We start from the raw sequence: 24,381 nt of genomic DNA, 5'->3' as shown, positions 1-24,381 counted from the left end.
TACGTAATATTTCGCGCATCTTTACAATCATTTTGAGCGAGTCAATTTATCTCTTTCGCGACCGTCTCGTTCGGCTGCGTTTTTCTGCTTTTTGGAAACAAATTCGGCGCGAAAATAAAGCACGCGACGTACGATTACAAGGTAAACGATTACAAATTTAAGCTATTTGCATAAAGATACTCCCTTCCCTTTCAGTCGAGTCAGCGAAACTGGCGATTTCGACGATTCGAAGCCGACGATTTCCAGCGTGCGACACGCTTGGCGCCGAGAGACGAGGCTTCCTAGGATCCGGTCGCAGGCAGCTATATCTTATCGGGTAAGCGGACCTCCGACCCCTGCGCAAACACAGAAAGCATCGGGAGACCTTTAACATCCGATGCGCTCCCTCGTCGTTCGGCCATTCGTCGGTCGACCAGCAACGGAAATACTTATTTAGTCGTAACGCAGTGGACGCCGCACACACTCTCTCTACTCTCTCCACTTCCATCTTCATCACCAATCAAGCCGCCGATCCACACCCCGGGTTTATCGCCCGGGTGGTTATCGCGGATATTTTCGCCGCGGGACAAAGCGCCCAGCCGCCGCGGCAACGTCAGATCTCCGTAGATACATCTCTTCAAGTGTGATTTAAGATCTCTTCGAGTAGAACTTTCAAGGATTGGAAGTGACGCGGGAAACTGCAGGAAGAGAAGAATACAGTGAACGGTGCGCGAGAGAAAGAGGACCGTTTATCACGAAAGTTCCTCATCCTTCCGGAGGTGCCCCTTTGATATTGTTCGCGTATTGACAGATCCCTATCGATTCGGCGAAATAACGAGACGTATGTTTCGATAGACTCACGTCGAGGGATGAAGACCACGCGGTAGGAGCGATCTCGGAGGGTTTCGCAAATTCCGGGAGCGACAAGGGGTAGCCCCCCCCCCCCGGAAAACCATGACCGCCAAGGCGATACTGCTTCTTGCACTCGCGTGCGCGATAACTGCCGCGCGAGGAGGTAATTATCGTTAATTTCCGGTGTGTATATATTTATTACGGCGTCCGGTGTCTCATTAATTTCCTCGTAATCGTTATCGAACGACGGTGTACTTTGCGACGGGACGCAACATCAGGGTTTCGCCCAGATTTATATTGTAGGAAAATGATCTCGAAGTAACTGGTTTAATCATATTATACACGTAAAACTTGAGAGACGCGCTAAATTAACGAAAAATAAAAAATGTTATGTGAATTTATATTGTGACTTAATGGTTTGGGAATATAGCGCTTATAAAAATGTATTAAAAATGTCATTCTTGAATGAACAATCAAATTTTTTAAGACTAAATATTATTATTAGATATTATTCAAATTTATTTATTATTGAAATTTATTTCTATCAAAGAATTTACAATTTTTTAATATAATATATACATTCCAGCCTTAGTATAATAATGGACGTGTTATTTTTCGAAAAAATTTATTATAAAATATATTAATATACTAATGTAATATATATATATACTAATATACGCCAGATTGCCAGATGTTTCACATGTGCGTAACATTTATTTCGATTTTTTTCGTTCCCACAGAGATTGCCAAGGACCCAACACTATGCGGCCGAACAAAGTGCAAGGGTAGGTAATATTTTCATGCAGACATAGTCCAGGCTGCCACAGTTCGACACTCAGCTATCATATTTCCATAGGCTTGAGTTACAAGAGTTTATCCCATGGCGCATCGTTGAAAGAGGAAACGAAGAACCGTTTCATTTTTCTAACGACTCACGCATTTTTTCTGTAAACCGCTAACGTGAAATTATTCTCCGTTGCATTTTTCTCTTCGTAAATATGTCAATAATTTTAAAGAAAGATAATATATTTTGCACTTTAATCCGCGCAAACTGATTGTTTTACGCAAATGAACGTGTTGATAGTATCTTGCTTGCGTTGCTGCGCGCATACAAACAAATTTTCTAATATAAATAATCGATATCATGTAACAATTTATTGATTAATTTATCAAACTAATTATAATTAATTTATCAACTTAATCCGAAATGTTTCTCTTTTTTTCCTTTTATATACAAATACATATATATATTTCTATTTCTTTTTTATTGCTTAAATTGGAATTAATTTCGACGAATATATCGTAGAACTTATGTCTATCGAGGTGAAGGACTCCGACATTTTATTTTTGCACACAAACGCGTAGTTGCATAGATAACAGAACACGAGGAATTGATAATGATTAAGAAAACAGATTATTGATAGACACAAAAAATATTTCGAAGCACAAACATTTTACTAACGTCAATCACAGAAAACAACAAATGTTAGACATAACTTTATCTTCCAGAAATACATATTAATGTTTATTTCTTTATATTCTTTCTCGCATCTTTAATATAGTGTTACTAATGAATAATGAAATGAATTAAATAGGAAGTATTCGCTAATGTATATATGTTCTGAAGTAAAAAAATTACGAAATTGGAAAATAGCGAAAAAAACTTCACCCTTTTCTTTAATTTTTCTGTAGAAAAAATAAATTTCAAATTATGTTAGGAATTTGTTGTTTCAAAATAATATACATAAAATTGAAAATGTTCTGTAATTATAAATGAACAATATTATAAACACGATGTGTCCGTCCCTTTCAGTTCCGTTGGAGAGAAAATTCAAATATCACGAAGATATCCATTATGTGTACACATATTCCGCGGATGTGAGCACGAATCTGGGCTATCACCTGCTGTCCCATCATTCGAGAAATGATTCGGCTCTGCACATCGACGCCACCCTGTCCGTGCACTTCGACAACCCCTGCGAGGGCACCCTGAGAATTCTGAACGCCAGCATCAGCCACGATCGTAGCGCGTACAACCCCGAGTTCCCGGATCGCGCCGGCTCCGAGTTCAAGGCCAACCTCGAGCGTCACGCGCTGAGGTTCACCTTCGACGACGGGCTGATCCACGAGCTGTGCCCGGACCGGCGCGAGCCGGTCTGGGCGTTAAACATCAAGCGGGGCGTCCTGTCGATGCTGCAAAACAGCATGCGGCGTTTCGACGTGGACCATCGCGGCGACGAGGTGGACGTTCTCGGCGCCTGCGAAACCCACTACCGCTTGTACGAGGCCAAGAAGACCAGCCTGATCGTGAAGAAGAGCAAGCACTTGGCCGACTGCCGGAACGGGCCAAAGTACTTCTCCGTCGTGCAGTCGAATCCCTACAGAAGTCCGCGAAAGCAGCACCGCCAGCACGGATTGTTCAAGTCGCGCAGCGACTGCGAGATCACGATCGATCATAACATCTACGAGAGGGTGGTCTGCGAGGAGGTACGACTGCTGCAGCCGCTCTCCAACGGCGACAAAGCCGGTGCCAAAACCGAGTCTCGAACGGTCCTTCAGCTGGTTCAGGAAAGCACGAGTTCCGTTCACGGATTCGAGGAGGATGAAGACGACGATGATGACGGAAGAGACGAGGATAATTTTGTGCGACGTACACCTCGCGTCAAGAGGACCACGTTGCTGTACGATCACGCGAAGACCCTGAAGACTATGCACGGTGAGCTGCGAACCTCCAGAGACTTGCTGAAGACCATGTGCAGACTTGGAAACGCCGAAGAGTTGCAACAGAGATTCTCCGAAGTATTCACTAATTTCGTCCATTCGGCACGCTTCTTGGATTATCCCTTGTTGTCGCAGCTATTTAGCAGAGCTAACAGCATTTGCAAAAACGGGAAGTACGTAACTGCCGTGTTTTTAGATGTAACATTTTTCTTATTAACAAAAAAGTCGAAGGATTAATAATTAAAAAAATAAAAAAAAAAATTGTGACAAATTTATTTTATTCAATGCAATTTAACAACATTTCTGCTCTTTTTTTATTCAACAGGAAACATATTGTCGCGGCACTGCCACATTTAAATAGCAACGCCGCAGTGAACGTAATGAATGACCTGATAATCAAGAAATACGTTAATCAGATGACCGTCAATAATTGGATCGTCACTTTCGCTCTGTTTCCACAACCGGATCGCGACACTATCAAAGCTCTTTCAAAGCTACTGGAGTTCCAGTCTCAAATTCCCCATGTCCAGTTTATTCTGAGCTATTCGACTATCATTTATACGTATTGCAGAAATAACGACGCTGACTGCAGTAATTTGGAAGAGGTGAACGTGTTCCTGTCGCATCTTGAACAGAAAATTTCGCAAGGCTGCGAGCCCCGTTTTCATCCTTCTCCTTCGACGAAAGAAGTAAAATATTTATCAGTTTCTTTTCACTATCTGCAGTAAAATAAAAGATAAAACATATACACGTGCGTAGAAGCGTGTGAGAAATAAAAACAATTTTTAATGTAATTTAATTGCAGACGCTGGAAGCTCTGAAAGCTGTCGGCAATATGGGACTCGAAACGAAGGACTTGCAAAGGGAACTGAAGAAATGCATAGACGACACTGGTGGATTCTTACCTATGGAAGTTCGCATTGCCGCCGTCGATGCTCACCGTAGGCTGCCGTCCTGCGAAGAGACTCGGGACGAATTTCTCCTAGATTATTACCGCAACACGACGTTAGACACGGAGATCCGTATAGCTTCTTACTTACAGGTGATGCGTTGCCCCGATTATAACGTTATCAAGACTATCAAGCACACTCTCAAAATAGAAGAAGTCAACCAAGGTTCGTTGCACTTTTCACAGTTAAACATTTAAATCTTTATTACAGCATTCTGCATTCAAAGATCGAGAACGATGTTCAATTCGAGTGTTTTGAAAAATTTATAGATATTTAATATGCGTATTTTTTTAAGCAGTTTTAATTATTAAGACTCTAAAGTAATCTTGATTTATTCTCGCTTCTAGTTTTTAACGCAAAGAATTGACTTTTTTAATTAATAATTCTTTTCCCTATTTATTTACAGTCGGTTCTTTTGTATGGAGCCACTTGACGAATCTGTACAATTCTGCCTCGCCTACCAGAGTCGAGATCCAAAGTCTGCTGACGGATCGGGACATCGGCAACAAGTTCAACAGTGATATCAGAAAGTTCTCGCGCAGTTACGAGAGCTCCTTCTTCTCCGAAGAATATGACGTTGGCGTGAATTATCAGACGAATTTGATTTTCTCACCGAAGTCATACGTGCCGCGATCGCTCACTTTCAACGTGACCACCGATTTCCTCGGGCAGTCCGTGAATCTGTTCGAAATCACAGCGCGAATGGAGGGCCTCGAATATTACGCGGAGAATCTCTTCGGTCCGGATGGCATCTACAGTAACGAACGAATTTCGAATCATCTCCAGAATTTCCTCAGACGTTTCAGATCGGCACCGGAGAATGAGAATTATTGGGACGGTGTGAAACGATTGCCTAATATTATCGACAATAATTTCAATCATCCGAAAATAAGTCTCGGTTACAAGGTAATAGAAAAGTAAATAAAATAAAAATTACATCCTAATTATAATAATATTACGGTGTCTTGTTTATTGCGAAAGGTATTCGGGAACGAGTTGATGTTCACGATGCTGGACGGCGACAAGCAAGTGAGGGCTGCAATAGCGAATTTCAATCCCTGGCAGAGGATAAAGGAGTTTCTGGCTATGCAGGAAATTCTCTACGAAAGGGCTGGGATGTTCTTGGATTCTTCTTATGTAGTACCGATGGGGTCCGGACTGCCAATTCGTTTAGATCTCGCCGGTTCCGCGGCTTGCTACTTCAAGATCTCAAAAATGCTCAACGACGCTCGACTATCTGATAAGGAATTTCAACTCACTGCCAATATTGCTTCCAGGTTTGTACTCTTTCTGTATGAATATGTGTTATGTCATCTTTAATATTTTCGAAAATTATAAAAAATTTTAACTTTATCTACAATTATCTATCTTAGTCTTCTATCTTTATTTTTTTTTTACAGTATGAGTATCGATATGATGAACACAATGACGGTGGACGCTTTTTACAAATCCGCCGGGCTCAAGCTGCGAACGAACCTTTACTCCTCCGGAACTATGCAGCTTCATCTGAATATAAACAACACCCGTTTAGTGCACGTCAGTCTGGGTTTACCGAACCGCAAGATCGAAGTGTTTTCGCTAGTCTCGGACGTCGCTCTCATCAAGATTAACGGTGGCGAGGTCCAGGAGAGACCGTTGGGTGTCCTGGTAGCCGATCAGAATCAGAAGAACTCGCGACACCTCGCAGTCGTGCCCAAGAATATTATTAGCAACACTACCTGCACCTGGGCCGCCTTAGACAGACTGATAGGCTTAAAGATGTGCACCGATTATCAATTTACAAACGTGACTAAGGATTCTAGTGCGCCCTATTTTGTTTTAGACGGTCTCACGCTCTTTAAGGTCTCCTTGCTCAAAGCCGATCCAACCGCCAAGAATTACGTGTTGGAATACAGTTGGAATAAGACTCAGGTATAATCAGAACCACGAATCATTTTTTATATAATACTTTTGTATAAATTATTTTCGATAATAATTGTGATAAGTAAATGACGATATTAATATATTCAATGAGAATTATAGTAAAATTGTGAAAGCGACAGATATTCTTCATAGCTTCTTTTAATTTTCTTCCAGGAGTTTAGCACGTTTAAGTTGATGTTCGACACGCCTGGCTCGCAGGTGAACAGGGAAATAAGCGCTGTTGTCACTTTTGACACAATAAATAATAACGTTACTGCTCTATTTCATTCGGCTGGTAATTCCCTAATTGCTAAAGGTTAGTGTTTTCTAAATTTATATCTAGTTTTCTCTAATAGCGACGATTGACGAAGATATTATAGTAATGTCTGTACGGTTCAGGTACATACAAACGTTCCGAAGATGAGATTTTTATAGACATCGGCTTTGATATTAATGGCACAAAGCACTTAGATGCAAGCTTGGGTTACACGAGGAAGAAGTTCAATCACGGTTATACCTATCATCCTGTAGCCCATTTAACTATCAATAGCGAACGTGTCGCTGCCATTTCAGGTATTTCGTCGCTCACAATTGCATTTATAATCAAGCAATTATTATTTTATACTTACAATCAGTTAACTCTTTCGAATATTTTCTTTTAGAAAAATAATATATAATTTTTCTTTCTAATTATCTTTAAACTTTTAAAGCGTTTAAAAATCCAATTAGTTATCATAATAATATATATAATAATGTATTATGATTATATTATAAAAAACTAAAAAAAGTTGAGAGATGGAATACTAAAAAAGTTAAAATTGCCAGGTGTTATTAGAAACGCACAGAAGAACAACGTCTCTCAGTTCGATATAGACCTGACTTTCCAAACGAAGCGAGTCTGGAGCAAATTGGTCGGCTACATTGTCCGGCGGAATATCAGTCTGGCCGGCGATTTTCAGCTTGACTATCAGTTGCAACGTATGCCGAGGAAAGAGACCCTCCACTTGGAGGTTTCGCTGTCCAATCGCTCGTCGAAGACGCTAACGTACAAGGCCGCCGAAATGAAATTGCACTCCACCGCCTATCCGCAACTCAACGTTGTAATAAGCGCCTGGTACCAGCAAGCTCTCGGCCACTTGGAGCTCCACGCCGAGATAAACTCCAATCCGCATCTTAAGGACGACCGGCACAAGCTAACGGCGCAACTCATTATCTCCTACTCGAAGATGTACTTTCAGAATCAAGGCACGAAAGTGACCGCGTTGATAGCCGTTACCAAACCTATTCAGAATTTGGACCTCAAGATGGGAGTCAATCACTACGTCCTTGGCGCCGAATCGAAGACTAGTTTCCTCATAGGATACGCGCCAGGTAACATGCAAAATTCACAATTGTTCATATTTGTAAATGAAATTTATTTGGCTATAGGAAAAATCTAGAAATTCTGTGTTTAATCCTGTTTTACAGGCAAGGAGATCAGTTTGATCGTTAACATCATCATGCCGCGCGGTTTGTTATTCTCTATGGAAGGTCACACGAATCTGACGATCCCGAACTTCAATTCGATGCTGATCGACGCGCGTATCAACGAGCGTTCGCAGAACGAGTACGACCTGGAGTTCTCCGGAACGTGGTTCAGCGGTCACAACATGACCGCGCGCGGCGCTTATTCCGACCGATCGTCGGCCGTCATCGTCAATCATCACCTGAAAATGATCTTAAAATCGCCGAGCTTTATCAGTCCGATTCTGCTCAATTGCCAGTTGTATCAGAATCACAGCGACCTTAAAGTCGGCCTGTACGTCGAGCAGCTGGACTACGACAAGTACGCCTTTGTGCTGAATCACACGGTGGTGTCGGCGACCAGCCTGATGTCTTACGTGGAAGCGAGATACCACGGCAACGTGTACTCGGCGATGACGAACGTCGACACCACGCGAGAGATTCGCGTGGAGCTACACCTGGACAAATGGCGGGACGTGCATCTGACCCTGAGCGGTTACAACGAGGAGGACCGGAAAGAGCTTGCGGCGGAAATCAAGTGGGACGCTAATAGAGATCCCGCCTTGAAGCTGGGCACAATGGTGCATTTAAATAGGGTGTATCTGATGAACGCGACTTCTCCCGGGATCAAACGGAGCGCGATGGTAATGCTGACCTATCCGGGTCGACTAGTTACCGGCTCTTGTGACTTGATCGCACGTAGTCCACACAATTACCTGGTGGATATTATTCTGGACTGGGGTCCGGAGAGCGTGATCAAGGCGTCAATCGGCACGGACTATGCCGTGCGACCGGAAATAACTACTGTCAAATTGGAATCGCAGCTGTTAACGCCTTTTGAAAATTGGAAGAAAACTGCCTTGAACGCGAAGTAAGCACGCATCCGGTATATGAATTATTTATGCATGCGTCAATAGAATATTTAAAACGCTGTTACATTAAAAATAATTAAAAATGTAACAAAGTTAATTATAATGATAAAATTATTAATTCTAATAAGATGTTATCAAAAGTATATTTCGATTCTATTTTTGCTCTCTTTGCAGATACTTGCAACTGTCAGACAAGATTCTAGCTAGCAGCAGCGTTCACTGGAAGGACTCCCAGCATATGATGGCGGAGTTCTACGCTAGTGTGAGCGAGGTCAAGGATCTGAAAGAATGGACAGCGAATTGTGGCTTGATCAGCACCGTACATTCCAACTCATGGGTGACTGTGAATGTCACACACAAGGTACTACGCTCGCAAACGGCGGACACGCACATGCTGATCAAGTACAACCCCGACAAGACGATTGATGCGCGCAGTGTTTGGCACCTGGACAAGCGATCGGACGACGTGTTCAACTTGACCGGCAATTTGCATTTGCATTCGCCTCTGATGAACTATCGGAAGAGCGAGCTCAAGTGCCAGCTGCGTCTCATGACCAGCTGGAAGTTCTACGGTGCGGCCAATCTTGACCTGGATAAACGCAAATACACCGGTCAACTAATCGGCAACCTCGTACACTGGAAAGAGTCCAAGGTGGAGTTCAACGTTACCACGCCACTGGAGAAGTTCGCCTTTGTTCGTGGCAGGTTCGGTCTGTCGGAGAGCAACCATCATGTCGTGGCGGAAGTTGTCACCCCGAACGGTCCTCTGGGCGTTGAGGGATTGTGCCAAGTCTTTACCGCCACTTATGATTTCAACGTCAAGCTCATGCTGGCGACGCCCCTCGAGGTGTTACAGAAGGCGTTGATGGTGGTCAAGCTGAATAGACGCGAGGCCGACTTCAGGGTCGGTTATAACAACATCACAGCGGGCTTCCTCGGCACTTGGCACTATAACAACATCACCGATTTCGATTATAGCTACATAGTGTTCACGCCTCTCGAGGGTCTGCAAGAGTGCGGCGTGATTACAAAGTTGATCGTGACGTATACAGAACTCGAGCAAATGTTGAACGTAGACACGGAATTCTCAGTGAGACTGGCAGATACCAAATTCGGCGTCAAGGCTATGGGTGGACCGAAACCACCACCCGTTAAAATTCCGCTGAAACCGGGGATTAGAAGTTCCACAATGAACGATTCTGAGTCGGAGGAAGAAGAGGAAGAAGAGGAGGAAGAGGATGAGGATGCTCTCTATTGGCGAGGAGAATTGCAGGTAATTGTAATTCAAATAACTAAACTATGATTCAAAAAACTTCATTATAAAAATCTGATTTTAAGGATTTAAAATTTAAATTAGAGAATTATATAAAATTTAAATTATATAATTAAATTATGAAGTTTAAATACTATTAATTAAAATTTTGAATATTAATTTATAATTGCGAGAGAAATTAACATAAATTTATTAAAAATTAAAAGAATATTGTAATATTTATTTTCTTAAAATAGAAGTATAATTATTATTTTAATGTTATATAATTAATAATTATTAAATGTAACGTAAATATTTATTTATTTGTAGATCTGGCTTGCAATAATCCCGAATATATTGGCAGAGCTGGATATCGATACTGAAGGTTATACCTATAAAATATTAGGTCAAGTACAATTGCCACCCGAAAAAATCGTCATAGACGACAGCTTTACCATGGAAGATGTTTTCCATATAAAGAATGATCTACATATTGATATATCGTTCGGCAAAATTAGAGAAATAACATCATTATACGCATTTATCATCGATATGGAGAATCTCTCCTACCTCATGGACATGGACATAAATATCAGAAAAAAAGATACTACGTGGCTCGAGGTAATATTTTTAATTTGACGCATTATTTTATATATTTATAACTGACAATATACTATCGAAATGAAAATCTGTTAAGTAAGCACATAAAATTTTACACAGACTGGATTTCACGGCAATTATACATATCGAGTCATTAAGAATGGAAAGGCGCATTTGGTAAAATTCGACATAAAGACACCTTTAGAATTTCTCAAAACCTTCCGTGTTAACGCAACCTACGACATCGAAGGCCTTCTTCACAAAAGTACACTTGCGATTCGTGGAGACAAATTGATCTTGGATGTACTTGGAAGTGCAAGAGTGAGTTTGCACAATTTTTTAAATTTATAAAAATAAATATTTGCATAAAAAAACTGTCAAAATAAAAAATTTTGATTTTTTTTTCGTGTAGTTAGAGCACGCTTTGCTGGATATGATGCTTTCGGGTGCGATCGATTCGCCCGTTATAAAAATACCGCAAACATCAATTGCTGTAAAAAAGGATTTTACCGGAGATAGGAAGAAAGTTAAGTTCAACGCAAGGATGGAAGAGCCAGTATCAAAACATGTAAGGCATCGATATTTATTTGTAATCTGTATCTGATCAAAGTACAAGTATAATAATTATTTTTCATCAATTTTGTGGTTGATTTGATTTTTATATTGATTAAATTAGTATTAATTAAATAGATTTAAATTCAAGCCGTTATCTTTCTAGATATCTTTTGAGTCCGCCTGGCAAGTAGAACATGAGTATCATCTCGTGAAAGCTTCCGCAAAGCTGGAAAGCTGGATAAGAGCTTTAAAATCATTGGAGACTGACATCCTCTACAGCAACGCGATTCACGTAAACAATACCGCCAAGTTAAACGTGCACGTAACGCATCTCGGCAATCAAAAGTATCAGCTGATTGGAAATTTAAACAACGACAAGATCAACGCCGATTTATACACGCCGCTGTCGCAAAGACCCCATTTCCAGTTCCACGGTGACTTGAGACAGGTCAACGAATCGTTGTACGACATCAGGGGAGAGCTGAAGAACGAACTGCAAGCGAAATCTTACGACGTCAGCTCTGTCATCCTCCTGCATGACACTCTCTCTTCGATAGATGTAAAAGCCGAGCCGAAGAGCGCGAACACCGAGCCACTCGTTTTGCGGCTGAGAAGAAAGAAATTCAGTCTCCTACTGGATGTCGATGGCGGATCATTTAATAGTTCCCTCGACGCAAACGTGCTCAACAATCTGAATTGGGACGTAAGAGCCCGCACGGATATCCAAGAGGCTGGTAAAGTGAATACTTTTCAGCTGAGTACCTTTATGAACGTGCAAGTGAACGGCAATACCACTCTATATATTCACACTGAGACACCCTGGAACGACAGCAGGATCCTGACGGTGAAAGGCAACTTGATGCTGACCAACACGAGCGGTGACGTCCGGCTGGACCATCGGCTGAACGACGATCGATGTCACGCAACCACGAGATGGAAATTGAACTACATGGAGGACATGTTCGTGAAATTAATCACGGGATACGACACCACGGACCTGGGCAAGAAGGAGCTGTCCACTCACGTGTTCTTCAAGAACCCCGGCCGATTGTACAGGAACATCGACGTGGGTTTCGATCTGGACATCGATCGAAAGGCGTGGGAGTTTGAGACCAACGCGACCATTGGTTTCCGCAATCACCAGAACATTGACGCGGTGTTTGTCGTAAAGCTGCCACCCCCGAACAATGACGATCATCGATTTCTGATCAGCTATCACACTAACAAGCAGAATCAGGATATTTCTTACGTAGTGGGCTACAACGCCGTTCGAGCGAAGAGCAATTACGCTTCGGACGGATCGGTTTGTATTTCTTCAATATTAATAAGCAATGAAATTAATACGCGATAGTACGAACTTGAATAAGTTGAATGTAAAATTTCAGATTCGAATGGCTACGCGCGACATTAACGGACACTTCCGGCTATCTTGGGGATTGTTGCCCATGCAATCCCTCAATAATCTCTTTAACATCACCTTTGACAAGAAGGAAATCGAGCTCAAATATTCTCTATACACGCCTTTGTTTATCGAAGAGGAAACGGTGGTGCTTCTCTGCAATTACGACGCTAATTCCAATGAGACGAATTTAATTAACGCCGATCTTTTTTATCCTTCAAGACGGCAGGTTGGAACTGCAAGAATATCTTACCAAAGTCTGAATAACGTTAACGGAACCGTTAACGCGACGATATCTATGCAGCAGTTGGCATACGTTGGCTGCAATTTTGTTATACTTACCACTCTGTAAGTGAATTTACTACATGATAAAAGAAATTACAGAGAAAAGCATTAATTTTTTTCGCATAATGTTTTAAAAATTAAAACTTTAATATTAATTATATTATCAATTCTTTCAAGAATTTTATTTATTAAATGTGTAATATTCTAAAAAAATATTTGTATAATCTTTTAAGGGTATTTCTTTTACTTTCTTCATTTATTTAAATTATTTCTTTTCCTATGCACAGAAAACAGAATAAGAGATTCGTCGAGTTCTTCTGGCCTAACAACACGGCTCTGCTGAATTCCGATTACAATTATCATAGCGAGCGATTGGATTCGAATCTGGACGGCATTTTGCACATAGAAGTCCCTCTGAACGCTCGTCACGTCGGGATTCTGAACTACGGCTACAAGAAACGTCCGCAAGTCACCACTGGCCATTCGACCTTGACGTATAACGACCAGAAGATGTTTCACGCTCAATATAATTCAAAGAGCGAGTCCCGGGCCGGTTTTGACAAGGACCGCATTCAGATCACGGTGGAGAACATTTATAAGCCCATAGGCGTTGTCTACGTGAACCAGTACGAGTACAGTGGTGGAAACGAGGGTACCAACTATCCCACTGTCGAGTTCAAACAGGTGAACGTCTACCGACTGGACAACAGCTCGGCGTTCAACATCGCCGGCGAGTCCAGAATCCGGACTACCCACACCGGCCAGAACATTCATCTAAAGGCGATGCACTTAAACAAGACGATCCAGTTGAAGACAGACTATGAGGTTCTGTCCGGCGAGTTTGACCAGAACACCTGGCTGAGCCTGGCCGAGGACGCCTGGGTGTCCTACCACGTGAACATCCTGAACAAGACTACCGAAGATGTGGACAATCAGTTCCTTATCCTCAGTTTCTCCTATCCACGACGAAACTTCACCCTAGGTGGCTCCTACAGGATCACCACCGACGAGGTGAACTCCGAGGCTAATTTACAATGGGAACGCGACGATGAGAAGTCGAGGAGCGTTGGTGCGACTTTCGATTGGCTGAACATCACCGACACGTCGATGGAGAGTCAACAGCAAGCCGTGTTGAGTTTTCATCATCCAACCTTCGAGAAGAATGTTACGATGAAGGGTGTATTAATGAGAAAAGACCACAGGGATCTGTTAAACGTTGTTTTTACTGCGGATTATTCCAAGAATGAGGACAAATTGTTAACGTTGTCCGCATTGCTGAGGGACGAAAGCGACGAATCGAACAGAAAGTATATCTACAAAATAGCCGGCAAACACATCACCACTAAATTGGACCTTGACGTCGAAGGATTCGTTCATAGACGAGAATACATGCTGGTCGAGACGGTGAACCATGCTCGGTACACGCGCGGTTACATGCCGGGTGAAACTGGGGAATTCATCGGTCGGATTGACCGGAGATCGAGGGAAATAATCTACCGACGAGTGAACAATGACGAGGTCAAATATTTCGCGATCGGCTATTATCCTACGCCTTCTCAGTACATTGTAAATGGTAGCGTTATTAATACACCGGAACTTAACGCCACCGGCAAGTTTTTCTTGGATCCGGATGAGAAACTCATATGGATGATGATGAATTACACACCCGGTAAATATTACAAGACAGAAACTTTTAATTAACGTTAAAAGTTGGTAAGACCAAAATAAATATTAAAAATATTGAAAAATTAGAAATTTTTAAATATGTGTTTTAAATATGTGTCTTTTGTGTTTTATTCGATTTTACAAATTTTAAAAAGCTTCTAAACTAAAATGAATTTTATTGATCTTTTTATTGCTTCTGTTTTTCATGTGAGTTATTATTTTAGAAATAAAATTGAAAGAATTTTGTCTTCGACTTTTCTTCGATCTTTTCTCACTTGATTTATCTATTTTCAATATTTTTCATTTTGTAGATGCGACAGTGAGCTTAAGAATGCACGGCAACATTCCGGATGCTCGAAACGCCATGTTTAATATTTATAGAACCTATGACGATGACTTAACAATTTCGGACGTTTCTTTCTACTTGAAGCTAAATCACTCGAGGCTCGTTACTTCAACTTTGCGATGGCGGCCCGAGCTTAAGAGTGATATTATTGTAAGATAATTTATTGAAGATATTCGTTTAACCCGTTGAGGTCACATGGGGTCTAGTGGACCCCACGCTTTTTTTTAAATTTTTAAATTTTGATGAATATTTTTGTGAAAAAAGTCAAATTTCTCGAAAAAAAATTTTTTTTCTCGCGTTTTTTCAACATAAAAAATTTAAAGAATTATTGGATTATAAAGAGGAAGTCATAAACTAAATTCCAGTTCAAGGTTTGAGTCGATACACCAAAAAGAACGCCAATGGCAACTGTTGTGGGGTCAATATTCATCAAAATTTTTTGAGATAGAGCAAAAAAACTTCCTGCGTTTTACTCTCAAAATAGTATACTAAAAAAAAAAAAAAAAAGCCTGGGGTCCATTGGACCCCATGTGACCTCTACGTTACTTTTAGGAGGTGTGACCTCAACGGGTTAATGTAATTTCGAAGTAATTAACAGTAATTATATCACGACTGTTGTTAGACCACTATAAAAGCAACCTTCAACGAAATGTGCGAAAGCGTGGACAATGATATTGATTATTGGAAGCAATATATCAAGAGCGAAGTAAGAGCTACCATCATGGATGTGTGGGAGGACGCTCAGGAAGAAGTCTCAGGATTCGTTGAAGATTGGAAGTAAGTACTAAAAATCTGTATTTAATACTTCTAATATTATCAAATATGTTACAAAAAATATTAATGAGAAACAGATGATATAAATAATATACACTGTTAAATATGAAATTTAAACCAATATTTTGAGTTGAAAAATAATATTTTGTTATTTTTAACCACCATGTGTGTCAAAATTTATTATTTTAACACAGAACAGTATTACAGAACAGTATTTTAACTGTATTAGTTTAAATTAACATTGTTTTAGTTAAATTAACGACACATTGAGTAGGAGCAGTGGCGACTTATAGAAATGATTAAAAATGACTCAAATTGAGTATAATTTGACACTATGAATTTAACAGTGTAATTTGTGTATAATGCATAATAGAAAAAAACGTTAAAATAATTATGTACATTATTAAACATTATGTGTAAATTTAGGTACACAACCTATACAATTTTCTTTTTCTCCATTCTTTTCAGTGATTTGAAAATTCTCGAGCGCGACTTTGAAGATCTCAAAGTATATTTGAACGATTCTTATAACGCAAATGATTTTTACATCAAAGACATCGTCGGTTTCGGTATATATGTTATTGACGAATTATCTCTGCGAAGTCACATTGAGTCCCTTCCTAACATCCTGAATGAAATCTGGGAGATAATGGGCGACTCCGGGGAAGCTTTGCGAAATTCGTTGCTTTGGTTGATCGATACCATCAAGAACGCCTACCATAAAATGTCCGAAATTATGGCCGCTGTACTGAGAGGCGACTCATTATCGCAAGTAGCGAATATAATCGAGAAGCTGATCGAGAAGTACGACAGATTTATCAAGAACCTGCATGTGTCCTTTATCAAGTACATCGAGAATCTCTGGGTTACGATCTTCTCGTCCATCTCAGAGCAATGGTATCGCTTCCTGAAGTTAATGGAACCTCTGTTCATTCGCTTCGTCCATTACGTCGAGACGCTCGTGTGGAAGGCGAGCAAGGAGATGCTGGACTTTTTGTACGACCGGAAGAAAGAAATCATCACGTCGCCGTACTTTGATCGCTTCACTAACTTCACCCACGACATCGACAAAGTCTACCGCGACATCAAAGCGAATGATATAGTGACCAACATGCACAAATACTCGGGTTTGATGATAGAGTTCGTGAAGGAGCGCTACTTCGCCTTCGTGCCGTTCGGCAAGGAGCTCAAGGACGTCGTGGACGAGATCGTGTCGGAGCTGAAGGAACTCCGAAAATTGCCGTCGGTCAACTACGCCGTGGACAAACTCGAGCAGCTGTACGACAGAATTAACTATTTCTGCGAGTACTTCGAAGTCAGGCTCAAGGTAGAGGGTTTCATCCGGCTGGTGCACTCCAAGATGATGGACATCAGTCAGACGGCGCTGCAGGCCGAGAGCCGTTACAGAGAAGCCAAGACCATGTTCATCTTCGATCCTAACGAGGGTCTGATGTGCCTGGAGCAGAAACTGCCCATGTCCTGGCACGCTTTCAATCAAACGCCCGAATTCCACGAGATACCGGAGATCAGAGCGATCTCGGACATCAGGACGTACTTTGTCACCTCGAACACTACCTTCTGGAGCCTTTATTATCAGTACAAGCCATACTCGGAGCTGTCAAACTGGTTACCGCCATTCAAAGGTTCGTCTCGCAGTCACAAAAATTTAACAATATTTAGTTTAGTCCAATAGACTTCGAATTTTGACCGAATAGATAATAAACTACGATTAACAAACAATTCGTATTGTTTCAGCGCAAGCCATGATTATCGGCTCTCAGCATTATATTACTTTTGACGGACGTTACTTCGACTTCGCCGGAAATTGTACCTATTTATTGGCGAAGGATTTCGTGCGCGACACTTTCGCAGTTTTGGTGAAATATGATCAACAAGCGGAGGAAATCACCCACAAGATCATAGTCCTAATCGGAAGCAACGCTATCGAGTTGGACCTCTTCAATGATGTCAGTAGAATTTATTATTACACAATAAAAAATACATTAAAATTTCACTTTTTGACTAGTAAAAATTTGCTTACAAAAATATACAAAGGATAAAAAATCCATAAAGTCTGTCATTATATTTTAATAGCAAAATCAATTATTAACAGTAGTTACATTAAATGCTATGCGTTATCCAGACAATGAAGCTGATCTCTCAGAAATCAACGGACATCACGAGCAACCTGCAGCTGCCGATCGAGTTGGACAACGACACGTATGTTTACCAAGTGGAGAACGTGGTGATGGTCGAGCGCAAGCACAACCAGTTTCGACTAGAGTGTAATCTCAAGTTCAACCTATGCACTTTGGAATTATCAGGCTGGTATTACGGGAAGACGGCTGGTCTCCTCGGCACGATGAGCAACGAGCAGTTTGACGACATCCTAGGCTCTAACAAGTTGTTCCTAAAAGATACCGGCAGCTTCGCTCATAGCTGGTCGATCGGCGAGAACTGCGCCGATTCGACGAATCACGCCGGTAAGGTCCAACAGCAGGACGACATGGTGGCCACGTTCTGCGACGAGCTGTTCGTGAACAAGAGCTCGGAGTTCGGCGTCTGTTTCGGCGTGATCGACCCAGCCGAGTACGCTGAGATGTGTCTGAACAGTCTCACCGAGGCCGAGGTGTGCACGGTGGCGGTGTCGTACATGCAGATGTGTCTGTTCCGCGACACTTATCTGCGAATACCCGACCGGTGCACCACGTGCACCATGATGGACGGCAGCCAGGTGGCCGAGGGTCGTTTTAAGCGGCTGGAGGGCGACAGGGTGCCGCGGTCGGCCGACGTGGTGTTCATCGTCGAGGCGAAGAGCTGTAATCGCGACGTAAAGATGAACAGTAGCATGGAGCTGCTGATCACGCAGCTCAGTAAGGAGTTGAACGACCAAGATCTCACGGGCAACAGATGGTCCTTGGTAGTGTTCGGTGGTGATGGAGTGCACGACAAACCCAGGAGCATCATCCTCGATGGGCAGATCTTCACGAAGAACGTGGCGCGCTTTATCGATTATTTCGACCACGTGCCGATCGGCAGCGGCAATCAGGACATCTTCGCCGCGATCGGCTTCGCCTCGCGGCTCGTTTTCAGGGCTGGCGTGTCAAAGTCCTTCATACTGATGCCGTGCTCGCATTGCGAACCGGAAAACCAAACGGTAATCCTGATTCTTAAGTTTTATAAACTTTAAATAATAACTCTTGAATTCTTGTCCAATTAATTTTTTCACCTCAGCTGGAGTACTCCGTCTTGCATCAAGTACTACTGGAGCACGACATCACTCTGCACATATTGATGGACGGCGACTTCGAGTTCGAGAAGGAGAAGATCAGCAAGATTTTCTACGGCTTAGACGCGGCCAAGTCGTACACGAAGAAAGATTCCCGCGTTCTGGTCGGCGACGTGGATCTGAGGAGGCAGGTCAAGCTCGCCAAGACCGTGCTGGGCTACTGCACGCCGCTATCCTTGGAGACGAACGGCACGATATTCAGCGGGGACAAGTTGCGTCTCGATAAGTCGGCCTCGATCAAGAAGTTCGCGAGCGTCTTCTCGAAGAGGATCGCCCTCACAGCCGAGCCGACCAAGTGTCAGTTCTGCGAGTGCACCGCCGATAATAACGGCGTCACGCAGATGGAATGCATGCCGTGTATATACCCGACGCCTGTGCACGTGGATTACGTGAGCGTATGTACCGTATGATATCAGAAGCACCAAACAAAAAATGTTTAAAAAAAATCTAAAAAATATCCTCGCGATATCATGCAGGTATTTGTCATTGTCTGCAGTACGTCTAATTGAACGTTCCTTTACTGTATTGCAGGAGACCTTTAATTTCAACGAGTCGCTGTCGATGATGCCGCCGTTGGACGACGCAGATTACGGCCAAATCGATATAGAGGACGACTGAAATATAATTAAGGAAATGCCGTAGCTAGATAATACTAGATGCTAGATAATTCGCTGGTATTAGCCGTATTTATTTATAATAAACCTTTTAATATAGGTAATATACCTACCTCCCTTTCCAATTCAAGATTTGTCTTGCAATAAATTGAGACATTGAACCTGACTCGCATTAAAAACATCCATTAAAAGCGTATAAAAAATATGAGCTTGCACAGATCTGCGTGCACTATCTTTAAATGATAATTGAGAAAGTCTGATATCAAATAGATCCTATAATTCACATTCTACGATCGCAATTCTTTTACATATCACAAATTACAAGATACATCCGTGGCATATGGCAAGTCGCATATTTTAATATATAAAATATATCAAAATAAAGCGTATGCTATAAAATGAAATATAATATCATGATGTCGTTTTAATATTAGATATTAAGGCGTAAACGTTAGTTCTGAAACCAAATTCGTGATAATTGGGATGTAGGAATATATAAGATTGGTAGAAAACGGCATAATCGCCATGTAAAAGCACAACACAGGGTCGATATATAAAACTTTCCTGTCTATATATATTATCTGTATATAATATGTGTCTGAGACTTATTATATATATAAAAATTTAATGAAAACCGGGAAATGGCAATTGATTCGCGTTACATTCTCCGCGTCTTGAAACGCATTTTACATTTTGTTCCAGAGTGGAACATGGCGAGTATATCTAAATCCTTTTCGCAAAGTCCTTCAATGTAACAAAGGAATAAACTCTATAACGCATAAAGTAATCAAGAAAACTTAATAGCCGACACGGGAACGAAACGTAGGAGACCGCGTGTTAGGAGTCCGGAAACTTTCGATATGGCCGTGATAGACTGAACGTCACAGTACATAGTGACGGCGAGACGGAAGAGGAGTACCGGCGATAACTCGGTAACGCTCGGCCTTTCGGTTTGGCCACTATTCATAATAACGTCAACCCAATCCGTCTGAAAGTGGTCACCTGGTCGTTGTATCGTGGGCCTGCAGGTGATTCGGCGCATCGGCGAACGTGAACTTCAATTTGTACGCCTCGGCCACCAGCACGCCGATCTCCGAGTCCGTCCAGTTTTGCGTGGGCAGGTTTTGTAGCATTAACATTAGCCCCTGCAATCACGAAAGTATGACAACCGATCGTGCTTTATCTCTATCTACATTGTAGCATAGAGATGGCGGATGGATTACTTGAAAATCAGGTTGCAAGAGCAAGTGTCGCCTCCAACGAAGAAGGAAGGCCGCGCATACGTAGAGCTGAAACGAGGCAAATCTGTCGGACTCCGCCAGATACGTGTCCCAAAGTCGGATGGTACAGTGAAGCGGGATTTCCCTGGTTAGCAGGTTGTTCATCCACCGAAAGGAGAATTGTAGATAATCCACTCCGTGCTGATGCAAGTGTTGATGCAACGGCGCTAAAATGTTAAAATGTTACCATAAAATGTTAACAAAAAAAGGACAAATGTTTTAGACAAGGTAAATTCATAGTAGGATACTCACCATCGATCCTCTGTATTAGCTCCTTCAACTGATTCACTTTATGCTGGATACCCAACTGAGCAAATATGTAGTTGTCCTGTATACCATCCAAGAATTTAGATAGACACCAAAAGCTGTCCGCCTCGATAATGTCACGCTGCTCCTTCGACAACGATGCCACGTCGTAATTTTCCAAATCCTGCCAGGCTTGTATCGGTATGGCCTCTTGCAGAAAGACCAAGAAGAAGGGTGTCACGAGGTCATTCATACCCTGCAACAATGGATATACGAATTAACGATACACGAATCTCGACTCTTTACCACGTAATGAAATGAACAAAAGACACGTTGCTGTGCCAAATACCTGGACATAACCAGACGCGGGATGCCTGATCGCCCAAATGTACAATATTCTCTCGAATATCAGCTGCACCGTCGTCTGCTGAAACAGCGAGATGAGCGGCGACATTCTAGGGATGTCGATATGAATCTGGCGATACGTGTCCTGAAAACCCTCGTCCCGCTCGACGTCGTAATACTGCTTCACCAAGTTCCAGTAGTCCAATCGTTTGCGTTCCAACGCGGGCTGCCTACGTTCCAGATTAGCCGGCAAGTACTCCTGCAACGTCACGAACGCGGTGTCGCTTAACGCTTCGCGAACGGCGTTCTATCGGGCTCGATGATGCGGCGCGTTTACCTTCTCTACTTACAGACAATAACCGCCAAGTGACGGAACGTAATTTGGCAGGCACGCCCGACCACGATAGCTGCCTCAATTCATCTAGATTCAGCACGGACGCCTCCAAAAGTAACTGAAACTTGTCCACCTTGCTCTCGCCGTCTAAAAGCAGATTCACAAGCGTCTTTTAAACGCTCATCTTAGGGATCGCTGCTAAACGTACTAAAGAACAGATACTCACCTTGTTCCTTCGAAGGTATAAAAAATTTATTGGGCGCATTTGTCTGCCTCAGCGGCTGCGGTCTACCGGGGAATTGCGTCGGCCTGTGCAGGGGCGATGCACCGTGCTTCAGATCCGCATCCTCGCCGGAGTGCTGGCTGTTGATCATCTGCGAGTGCAGATTCACGTTGCGCAGATGTAACGGCTGCACCGCCAGCCTCTGAAGAGCCTCCGCCTTCTTCTCCTCCGGAATAATTTCTCGTTGGACCGCCTTGGCGTTCGCCTGATGGGACGGCTGTGAACACTTATTGCCAGATCTATGACTATTGATGACGCTAAGGGCAGCCGAGTGGCTGACCCTCTTCGATATCCTCACATCCGAGACTGTACAGAATTCGTCATCCCCCGAGTCCCACGCGTCGTCCACGCTCTCCTGAAAGTCTTGAAACGAAGTGGAGCCCCCGCTTCCACTTCCCGTACCGTGACCGCCGCTGCTGTTGGCGGTACCGACGGCCAGATTGCCGGACCCAATCGCCGTGGGATTGAACTTGCCAGGCCTGACGTCCTGCTTCAGGCTTGGCCTTCGAAGAGAGAGATTTCTCGATTAGTAAGTTGATCCGCGAGAAATCCCAGGTACACGGAAAGCAAAATCGCAAAGGGATACACACCTTCCCGGTACAGCCCGCGTATTCTTCTTCCAGAAAGACTGGTGAGTCGAGATGGCTTGAGGGTGGTAACCTTGATTCTCCATAGCGGAAGGAAACACACAAAGTTAGCTCGCACCTGGTAATCCTCCAATGCAGCTGCCGCGGCACGGATCGTTCCTCATACCCTCGCGATAACCGTCAGATCTACAAGAACCAGAAGAGTGCTCATTTGTAGCGTCATAAGCGTCATCGTTGCATCACAGTTCGCGCAACAAACATATGCTAAGATTAACGCGTACAATTACACGTATAAATTTAACAATGTATCAATTGTCATTCTCCAAAACGGGCCGCAAGCTCAGCATTTCTGTGAAGTCAAAGAGTGACCCAAAGAGTACGGAACATGTTGTACACACGTTGTAGTTTTGTACACACACACGTGATGTCAAGCGTAAGAGCGAGGCTGTCAACGCCTAACTATTGTTGCAAGAGCGATCACAACAACGGAAGGGACGGTGACAAGACTGTGACAAGTGGAACGGAAGGAGAGGACGGATTCCCCGTAATAACAAACGCATTGTGGTTAATAACATATGATCCCCCGGTGCACCGACGAGGACGCGCCCGACACCGACGCGCGCCGCGGCCCGTTCCCGCAATCGAATCCACAGAGATCCACGGTATCTACACGCAGGACGCACTCCAGTGTCCAGTCTGCTCCAGTCCGCGGGAGTCGACGGGGGGAGGGGGAGGGGTGGAGGACACGTCTACGTGCAGCGCAGCGGGGAGTCCCGTCTCCCGTTCCGTTGTCGCTGGCCGTTCCCGGAGCGAGAAGGTTATGTTGCGTAAGCCGCGTCGGATCGTCGGAATCGGCCGCGCGAGCCGCGGACCGGAGAGAAGAGAGCACGAGGAGGGTAGAACGAGAGACGAGAGAAAAGCGTTCCTACATTTCACAGTCGACGCAGCGACGATCCCGCGAGGTAGACCGAAGACAGCGGGTCTAAGTTTATTGTCTGGCCGTCGGTATCGCCTGCGCCGCGGCGGCGTCGCGACGACGACAACGTCGTCGTCGTCGTCGTGGTCACGATAGATCGCGATCTTGGCGCGCCGGGCACGATCGCCGCGTTCCACTCGCACCTTTTCTCCCGCGCGCGTCCAGGAGACGCTCCCGAAGACGCCGCGACGTCGGCGCGGCGACTCTCTGCTCGCTCGGGCGAGCAGGTACGCCAAGGTACGCGATTTCGACGCGACGATGCGAGTCACGTCACGCGAGCGCTGCCGCCACCGCCGCGGTCTCTCCTCGCATCGTCGCGTTTCCCGTGCGATTTGTCAGAAGCGACAAAAGCGTGGCCGTATTGCGTATTGCATTCTGAAAAGAGACAGGAGCCAAGAAATATAAGAAGAGAAGAAGGCTCCGAAAGCGAGAGAGGGAGAGAGAGAGAGAAAGAGAGGAAACTGTTAAGAAAAGACACGTCGCGCGGACTCGTATCAGCCCGTTGTTTATCTCTCTCGCGTTTGCATCGGTGCCGACGTAAGCAAATGAACTCGATTCAAAACGTAAATAATGTAACGTAATGGCCAAATCTGAGGGAGCAGATTTTTTCTCGCCGGAATTTGCCCGCGCAAATGTAATAGAATCTAACGAAACTAACGTAGACTATTCTATTAATATTACAGCAATTCCAGTTTGTATTGCGAGAATCGAGACTCTTACAACATTGCTGCAGGAATCCTGGAATGTTGCTGTAATATTGATGTAATTGCTG

At 43.3% G+C, this 24,381-nt stretch overlaps 2 protein-coding genes across 4 annotated transcripts; one reads left to right on the top strand and one right to left on the bottom strand.

The window, feature by feature from the left end:
- Positions 1–326: 326 nt before the first annotated feature.
- Positions 327–19,688, top strand: LOC112459670. 2 transcript variants are annotated; one of them, XM_025023905.1, is made up of 27 exons: positions 327–758; positions 835–994; positions 1,572–1,616; positions 2,645–3,725; positions 3,878–4,241; positions 4,358–4,667; positions 4,909–5,408; positions 5,484–5,779; positions 5,903–6,413; positions 6,579–6,720; positions 6,804–6,977; positions 7,230–7,775; positions 7,872–8,778; positions 8,954–10,052; positions 10,362–10,652; positions 10,752–10,952; positions 11,044–11,199; positions 11,350–12,489; positions 12,572–12,933; positions 13,158–14,539; positions 14,847–15,031; positions 15,504–15,658; positions 16,124–17,298; positions 17,411–17,622; positions 17,799–18,812; positions 18,890–19,339; positions 19,476–19,688. In XM_025023905.1, the coding sequence occupies exons 2-27, from the start codon at positions 934–936 to the stop codon at positions 19,560–19,562; spliced, it is 12,846 nt and encodes a 4,281-aa protein (XP_024879673.1). In that variant the 5' UTR covers positions 327–758; positions 835–933; the 3' UTR covers positions 19,563–19,688. The 2 variants fall into 2 exon arrangements, with proteins under 2 accessions (XP_024879673.1, XP_024879680.1); XM_025023912.1 differs by having other exon boundaries at positions 327–994.
- Positions 19,689–19,827: 139 nt separating this feature from the next.
- Positions 19,828–23,746, bottom strand: LOC112459710 (TBC1 domain family member 22B-like). 2 transcript variants are annotated; one of them, XM_025023979.1, is made up of 8 exons: positions 23,563–23,746; positions 22,637–22,819; positions 21,990–22,549; positions 21,780–21,910; positions 21,434–21,688; positions 21,091–21,340; positions 20,782–21,005; positions 19,828–20,703 (listed from the first exon to the last, which is right to left on the bottom strand). In XM_025023979.1, the coding sequence occupies exons 2-8, from the start codon at positions 22,717–22,719 to the stop codon at positions 20,557–20,559; spliced, it is 1,650 nt and encodes a 549-aa protein (XP_024879747.1). In that variant the 5' UTR covers positions 22,720–22,819; positions 23,563–23,746; the 3' UTR covers positions 19,828–20,556. The 2 variants fall into 2 exon arrangements, with proteins under 2 accessions (XP_024879747.1, XP_024879751.1); XM_025023983.1 differs by lacking the exon at positions 23,563–23,746 and adding an exon at positions 22,915–23,317.
- Positions 23,747–24,381: the final 635 nt, after the last annotated feature.

This window comes from Temnothorax curvispinosus, unplaced genomic scaffold (assembly GCF_003070985.1).
Source record: "Temnothorax curvispinosus isolate PA1 unplaced genomic scaffold, ASM307098v1 QBEX01001065.1, whole genome shotgun sequence".
NCBI lineage: Eukaryota > Metazoa > Arthropoda > Insecta > Hymenoptera > Formicidae > Temnothorax > Temnothorax curvispinosus.
The sequence above is the reverse complement of the archived record's forward strand: the minus strand, read 5'-3'. Positions and strand labels throughout refer to the sequence as shown.